Below are 8,812 nucleotides of genomic sequence, written 5' to 3'. Positions count from 1 at the left end.
CTCTGTTTATGTCTTCGAAATTAATTATTTAATAGTACTATATCGATTGAATTATATTCACTTTTTTATATACAATGAACGTGGAGTGTTCATCAAGAACATTTTGGAATGTTAAATTTCAATTTTCACACCTTTTGTTTTGATTCATGTGGATTTCTCTATCCACACAGAATTTGCAACGTAGCTTTCCTTGGCAACCATTTTGCTTGTTTTTGTAATTGTATAAATAATTTTCCATGAAAATATAAATTGAAAAATTGATCATCACATGGATATAAATTTTTGTTTTTAAGTTTGTTATTTTGTTTATATTTATTTATTTTTAATATTTAAAACCATTCTTATTTTTCGTTTTAGTTTTCAATTTTATTGGTTACAACGACTACCATAGAGAAAGATGACTTTTTCTGCTATGAGTATTATAAAAACTCATTTCTGTAATCAAGTGGGCGAACAATGAATGAACGATTGTCTTGTAGTATATACCAAGAGATGTTTATTTAATAAGATAGATAATGAAGTTATTATGTACCGATTTCAGAATATAAAATTTCATAAAGGACAACTGTTTTGTACGAAAGTAAGTAAATTTATGAATTTCTAGAACCACTCGTTTAAAAATTATTTTGACTAAACTATAAGTCTCCTTGTCAACAAATTTGACTCACAAATTGTTTTCTCTATCTCTCGTCTCAACTTAGACTCTCTTTAAACTTGAGCTTCCCTCACTTGCATACTAATATTTTCTCCAAGCAAGTACGAGACAACCTTAATACGAAATACTTAGGTTCTCACTAAGTGGGAGAACCTCTCCCCTTCACCATACTTAGGCTCTCCTTAAATACAATGTCAAAAGAAAAGTTCTACAATGTTGTTAAAAATCAAATCTCAATGAGTGACACACAAATTTAAATAACATACTTGTAGTTGAAACTTAGACAAACTTTAAGCTAAAAAGACTAAGTGCACGCAATTTTCTAATAAGGAGACTAACCCTTAAAAATAATCAACATCATATAGATATTATTATACCAATTAAACGTTGTTGTGTCATGGAGTAGACAGCCATTACCTTGAAAGTAAGAACAACGCGACTTCAATGTTATATCTGAATCCATGTCAACATCATATAGATATGGCAAGAAGCCGATTGCTTTCAAAAATTAAGGTTTGCCCAACACCTGAACTCTGACGTGCACTCACCAAAGAATGAAAGAATCATATGGAAATAATAACTAAATATTAGATAGTAGAAAGAAAGGAAGAAATGAGACAAATAGAAAATTAGGTTTATTCACATAAAACATTTAAGAAAGATGAATTAAAGTAATTAATTTAGATCTCAAAATTTATTTGCCAATTAAACGGTAAAATATTAAAATGGATAGATAGAAAAAAGTTAATTATTCTTTTTTTCCCGCAAGCTCAGTTATCCGAACCTACTCATCTAATTGATAATGGCACATGGATGAGTCTAGTGACAGAGTTATATTATCAACCACAACACATTTTACACAAATCAACTATCTATATACTTAATTGTCAAACACAATCTTTCAGTATAGGACAACTAACTTATTGTTTCTTTCGAAACAACCTTTTCTTTTTGCTATCGACCTTAAAACCAAAGTCATACGCAACAAATACGGCAAGTTTTGAGAAGACGTCGGAACCGTGAATAAATCATATGATAAATGGCCAAAAAAAATCTACAAAATCACACCAAAAAAATTCAACAAATGAACCAAAATAAAAATCACATTTGAACCCAAAAACAATAATATCTAGGGAAATGGCCCTGAATAATTGAAAATTCGTTCCCCCACCCACCAATTCAGCTTCACCCTTTCCGTTACGGCTTGGGATTCTTTGCCTTAATCGGACTCGTCTCAGATTCACAGATCGCACCTTCAAACAAACCATTTTTGCTCCAAATCAAATCAAATTATCTATATATATATATATATAAAAAGTCTAAGTTGTTTCCTTAAATTTAGTTTTATGTTTTAAATCCCCCTGTGCTTCTAAGATTAGAAATTTTATTTTTTCAAAATATAGAATTATAAAATACTTACGTTCTCTTTACTTTTTGAATTAATTATAGTTTAATTGAATTAAAGTACGTACAACGTGAAAAATTAAATGTAAATGGTTTTTCGTTTACCTCTACTTTTTTTTAATTAATTATACTTAAGTTTAATAGAATTAAAGTACGTAGGATGTAAAGTGTTTAGAATACGAATAGTTTTTCATTTACATTTTAGAAATTAATTAAAAAATAAATATATAAAAAGTTTTATTGATTTTTTTCTACGAATGTTGTTATTGAGAAATTTGGATCCATTCAATGGATTGAGTAATGAAACAAAATTGGTATTGTCGATCATTTAGCAAAAATATTATACATGCTGAAATAGCAACGAGTGATTATGCAAGGAAACAAGTTTTTCTTCCACAAATACCATTAAACCCTCCAAATGACAATGAATATCAATTCAAGTTCAAGAGAAAACAATTTCTTATTCGTTTATGCTTTGCAATGACAATTAACAAAGTACATGACAAACAATTCCTAATGTTTGAATATATCTTCCTGAAAAATGTGTTTTCTCATAAACAACTTTATGTTAGCACTATCTAGAGAAATTTTAATAAAGACAAACAAAGTTTAGATTAAGTCTATAGATGACGATAAGTCGTCTTTAAATTGTATAAAAAATATTGTTTATAAAAAAAGTTTTTTTTATACATGCAAGTTTTACATTTAAATTCTTATATTTTAATCTAACTATTGTAACTCATTTTCATGTATATCTAATTTTATTACATTTTGAATTTCATACCTTTAAATTTTAGTACAACTTAAAGATATACGTATAATATATTTAAAGCTACACATTATACGTGTCATTACTAGACAACAAAAGGGACAAATAGGAAGAGAGATGAAATGATGACATTCTTCTTCGGCTCAACCCTTTGGACAAAGAGAGATGGAATGACATGAATGAAAAAAAAACCCAAAACTTGGGTAAAATTTGAAATTTTAGTTTGAGTGTAAATAAGATTGGAGGGACTTAATAAATAGTAAAGCTCAATTTTTTTTGGGGCTACAAATAAGTAAAAGTTGAAGAAAGCTAAAACATACAAATTTGGATAATAGTACACAAGACAAAACAGAAACATTATCTATCAAAACAAAAAAGATTGTGGACTAAAATGTATTCTTTTTATTAATAAAAATGACATGACGTGTTGGATAAAAATGAACCTTTTTAAAATTAAAAGGGAAATACATATATATATATATATATATATATATGAATTGAGGAGTAAGAAAAGGATTGGTGTGAGGGTAGTTGGATAATTTTCCATTATAATTTAATACCTTAAAAATATTATCTTATTCCTTCAATTTTATTTCATTTGTAATTTTCATGAAATTTTAATTTCAAAATTTATTAATGAATTAATAAAATATAGTGATTAAAAAAAGGTATTTTAATGGAATTTAATATAAATAAAATAAAAATGATTGAGCGCTTAATTAATCAAATGAACAGAGGGTTTCGGTTCCGCCAACGACATCTCCGCTAAAGACGAAGCTGAAGAATTTTATGTGTTTATAATCCTCTCTCTTCTTTACTCCAAACCCTAATTTCAGATTCATAATCCCACAAATTATGAAACCTCAACACAACACAGATTCATGAAGTAATTCCTTTTTTGAGTTCTCCCTTTCAATTGTTGCGTACTACTGATAAACTTCTCTTCTTTCGATTTCTAGGGTTTCAACAACGGTTGGATTGTTTGTTCATACTTGAATCGAATCTCCCGTGCCCTAATTTTCTTTTTCTGTTCTACCGGTTTCTTTCTTGCTTTTTTTTTTTTTTTCTTTTTATGTGTTTTTCTGTAATTGGGGTATCCGAATTTTGAATTTTGCTTCGATTTGATGAATGATATGGATCATACTCAGATCTTAATGAATCATAACTTCGTTGTTTGGACTCAGCCTCCCAATTTGCCTCCGGTTCTACCGTTGGAGAATCGAGGTATGTTTCCTCAAGCCTCTCAGAGGTCGCTCTCCACACCTCCTACTTCTATTCATGGCCGATGTTTTAGAAAAGGGAAAAGGCCTGATATGAGGCGAAAAGACTTAACTGCAACACCCTATAAAACCTCGAATTGGAACGAACTACAGTACCAAAATCGCTTGAAGTCGAGGCGTTTTTATCCTAAGAAGAAGTCCAATTACCGTTTTCCTCCATTTGCGCCTCGCAATACCACTTCCTTCTTAATTCGAGCCAAACGATCCGGTGGTATTGCGTCGTTGGTTTCGCCTTATCCGGTCACTCCTGCGGTGTTGCCGACTCCCATATTTTCGCCTCTTAGAGAAGTTCTTGTTGATATGGCTAAGGAGGAGTGGGGTCTTGATGGGTATGGCTCGATGAAGGGTCTGATTAGGCTTCGGTCAGCTAAAGACTATGAGGACGAAGATGAAGAAGAAGAAGAAGATGAAGTTGGGGAATCTGGTGATAGCGATGTGGAAGGACATTTGGAGGTGGAGAGACGGCTGGATCATGATTTAAGTAGGTTTGAAATGATTTGCCCAACTTCTGTGGGTGAAGAACAGAGTACCCTTTTGGAGAATAGAGTGGATGATCGAGATTGTCATATATCCCGGCTTGAGGAAGAAAATTTAACTTTGAAGGAAAGGGTATTTTTCATGGAAAGAGAGTTAGAAGATCTAAGAAGAAGGGTTCAGTGCTTGGAAACTGAAGGTTGGCGCTTCCATCTCACGGACAATAACAAAGAGGAAACTGCAGCATCTGAGAATGCCTTTGATAATGGTGGCAACGACCATGCATGCTCAGAGAAGAGCATTAATGACATTGGGAATGAATGAGAATTACAAATTCTCATTTACCAAAGGTCAACCGAGGTGAATTTGTGCAAAATATTTGCATTAGGATTAATTTTAGAGATTTGACTTTTCAGTTTATGTAGTTTAGTAAACTTTTCTTTAATCCTTTTCCTTTGTGGGTCTGACTTAAATAAGAATAGATACATCATATTAGTGTACAGAACTAACCCTTATGTAAGAAGTTTGTTCTTCTATCTGTTCTTTTTGTTCATATTTATTATTAATCCTTTGGTCTTTATATGCATTCATTTCACTTGTTTTTATATATTATTAGAGAGGGCTGTGTTTGGTTCAGATCTTTGTTTTTTCTAATGGAAAACAGTTCATAAAAGTGTTAGACGTCAGGACCCCCATTGTTACGAGGAACATTGTGACGATGGCAGCGATCTAAAAATGGAAAGGTGAGTAAAAGAAGGAAGTATTTGTGGGTGAGTATCACACCTGCCAAGCCAGAAAAGAGTATGGGTTTGGTAACGTTTATGGTTCACAGTTTCAGGCATTGAATCACCTCCTTTTACTGCCGGAGCCTGGTGCTGCACTTAACCGATTTTCTTCGCAGAGCTGAATCCTGTTTCTCAAGGCAAGGTCAAATTTTGACGAGCACAGGTTGTTTTTCTTCTTTACTCCTAGGCTTACCCCATTTTTTCCATCCCACCTAATTTTCTATATTATGGTTTTGACTACCCCCCTTTTTTTTTCTATTTGTTGTTTATTTAATTGCACACATTGCTTCATAAATTTTGAAATAAGTTTTCACTACTTGGATGTATCATTTATACCAAAACATAATAATTTAAATATTTTTAACAAAGGAATAAGAAGAATCTGCCACGATGTTATTTGGATGTGTAGTTACATATATATTTTTTTTTTTAATAAAGCTAAGGTTCGCCAAGTTTTTTTTCTTTACACTAGAATTATTATTTGTATTTCCACAAATTTCGATTTTAAAAAAATAATAATTTTGAAGCATTAATGAAAAATCCAAGGACTAAGTTCTTTGTTTATAAATTACATCAACTAAGTTGAACTAAAATGGATGGAAGTTGGATAGGAAATCCATCCCAAAATGGCATGGTTTTATTTGGAAGTTTATTGGAAATGGAATATATATTAGGTTGTGCATTATCAGAAGGAATACTATTTCTTAATATATGGTGTTGAAAAGACTTTTGAACATATCATAGTATAACAAGAGTATATAAGGGAGAGAAGAAAAAAAAAAGGGGCCGGATCCAATTGGAGAGATGGGCCTGAATTTTCGGGGGAGGAAGAAAAGCCCAACCCAATAACACAATTTAGAAGGAAAGGGGAAATTTTTGAAATAATTGGAAAAATAAAATAAAATAACATAAGAAGAAAGAAAAAGGGAGGAATGGTGGACCGTACAGGTTGTATTGTATTGTAGGTTAGCCAAACAATGTTTATGATGTGAAGAAGAGAGGTGGGGAGAGGTGAGGTGGTCATCGCACGTTTCTTTGTCGGTTTTAGGACCTGTCTTTGACCGGGGCCCACCAAATAAATACTATCAAAATATTTTATAATTCGAACTTTAATTTTTAAATCTTACTTTGCCCCTCTAGATTCATTTTGTTTTATATATTGTCGTAATTTCGATTTTTTAGTTTATTAACTCCTTGAATGGTTTTATCCTAAAAAAAGTATTATTATTTAGTTTTTAGTTGAGAATTCACTGTTGCAAGTCAATGTAAGAAATGGTGCAAAAAATAGGTTTAATTTTTAAAAGTCAAAAAAGAGAGAAAAAAATAAAATGATTATCAAATGGGGTTTTAGATTTTAGATTTTTAAAAAGCGAACATTAACTAAAAATAGTATTTTTATGACTAAATGATCGTTCTCAAAAGAAATTACATGATAAACATTTTGGAAGTACAAAATAAGATGAATTGGTCACTAAAAGTAGGTGGGGAAGAAAAAGTCCTTTAATGGTGCAATGGTAAAAATGTTAGATATAATTCTCATGATTGCGCTTATATGATATGATTGGTCACATCTAGTTATGGGCTAAGAGCCTTCAATCATACACCATCTTAATATGAATTTATGATCACAATTAATGTTTATATATGTACCTGAAATTCAGTTTTCAATTGATAAATTTTCAAAGGGTTTATTATTAGAAGATTATAAATAACGGAAAATGATGAAAGAACGGTATTAAAACAAACGACAACAGAAAGATGACATCAAGATGTCCTTCTTGACGATCTTGAATCTGTATGATTAAGGATGGCATCTAAGAATGCAACAAAAATATGTTGAGTATCGACTTTTTTCACAATGGTATGAGTTTAGTTGTTATTAAAATTTAGCCTTGATGTGATCTCTGAAAGCTAACTATGACATCACTAGAATCCAGACCTAAAATCAATACGATTGGCGTTGGAACTTCATAATTGAAAGATCTACAACATTACTGCTGCAAGTTGTTGATGCATTATAAGCTATCTGTGATGTTCTTCAAACTCTTCCAACTAATATTCCTATAATATCCAAACGAAAATTTGTGTCTATATATACTCATTTAAGGGTTACAATTCCATCCTTCTACCCATCACCATGCTAGTCAGCGTCATCGTTGAGAACACTGTTTGGTTATAAATCACAATCCTAACAAAATATTTAGGACAGATTGCAAAAGTCTTTGTCGAAGTACAGTAATAGATACAATTACAAGTATAAACAATAATTTGAGAGTGTAAGTTGATGGGATAAATTTGTAGAGAGTAGCATGAGTGGGAGAGTTGGCACGTGGGAAGATCTAATATAGTAATAATGTAATATTTTTTATTAGATTATATAGAAAAAAGGAAGGTGGGACCGGGAAGATCCAAATGATTTGGGAGAGGATGGAGTTTGAATGATAATTGATTGGACCAATGAAATGCAATGATGAAAATTGACTTTCTGTCATTCCCACGCCTTTCCCTTATTTTTCTTTCATTTTTACTTTCTACTTCTCATCTTCCCCCTCACTTACATATATACTTTTCTTTCTTTCTTTCTTTCTTTCTTTTTTCTTCCTTTAATATGTGAGAGTGTTGGAACAATAATTGAACTTATAAAGTTTGTTGAGAGTTACAAAATCACCAAAACCTCTCATACTACGGTCAAGGAGTTGACAGACCATAATTTTTACATTTTTAGGTTTTAGGGTCGCCAACTTTTTGGACCAAAAAGATTTTCTCCGAACAAAAGCCCTCCTAAAAAGTTAAGGAGTTATTTGGTAGACCGTTAGTAGAATGTGTTTGTAACGTAAAGTAATTCAAAGTTCGTATTTGGATTGAGCGTTTTGAATTCGACTTTTTATTCTAAACCTATTTTGTTCTCCCAGTTTTCAATCTTAACATCTTTTCTACCGTTTTCAAATTTCGTGATTTGATATATATTTGTTTTTTGCTCTTGAGTTTTCATGTATTCCAATACCACTTAGATTTTCGGTAATCTGATTATATTCTAGTTCTCCAAACAATCCATAAAAGTATCTACTTTTAGTTTATCTTTACAAGATCCATTGATAAAGTTGAAAGTTTGTAAAGCTACTGAACTTTCTTATATAAATATAAAATTAAAGTTCAACAATACGTGAGGTGAGATAATTGAATTTCTTGACAAGTTGTTCCTCAATTTAATTATGCTATATTTCTTTCATCCTATACGATTTCAAAAGATAAAATGTGAATATTTAATTTGTGTTTGTTTAGTATCTATATAGAACGATTTCCTCGATATGTCTCACAAACAGCATGGTAATGTATATTTCAAGCTTAAAGCCTTTATTAGTCTTTTGGTTCTCGACGCAAACTCTTTTTCCTAATCATACTAAGACTTTGGCAATGTCCCAACGTAATGAAATTATATTACAGC

At 31.2% G+C, this 8,812-nt stretch overlaps 1 protein-coding gene across 1 annotated transcript; it reads left to right on the top strand.

The window, feature by feature from the left end:
- Window positions 1-3,544: 3,544 nt before the first annotated feature.
- LOC107991809 (uncharacterized) lies at window positions 3,545-5,118 on the top strand. The gene is made up of 2 exons (XM_051088411.1): window positions 3,545-3,714; window positions 4,013-5,118. The coding sequence occupies exon 2, from the start codon at window positions 4,055-4,057 to the stop codon at window positions 4,904-4,906; it is 852 nt and encodes a 283-aa protein (XP_050944368.1). The 5' UTR covers window positions 3,545-3,714; window positions 4,013-4,054; the 3' UTR covers window positions 4,907-5,118.
- Window positions 5,119-8,812: the final 3,694 nt, after the last annotated feature.

The sequence above is a fragment of the Cucumis melo genome, chromosome 1, assembly GCF_025177605.1.
Source record: "Cucumis melo cultivar AY chromosome 1, USDA_Cmelo_AY_1.0, whole genome shotgun sequence".
Classification (NCBI taxonomy): domain Eukaryota; kingdom Viridiplantae; phylum Streptophyta; class Magnoliopsida; order Cucurbitales; family Cucurbitaceae; genus Cucumis; species Cucumis melo.
The sequence above is the reverse complement of the archived record's forward strand: the minus strand, read 5'-3'. Positions and strand labels throughout refer to the sequence as shown.

Bases quoted from the DNA above. Each gene is read 5' to 3' on its own strand.
- LOC107991809 (XM_051088411.1), top strand. From the start codon at position 4,055: ATGTTTCCTCAAGCCTCTCAGAGGTCGCTCTCCACACCTCCTACTTCT.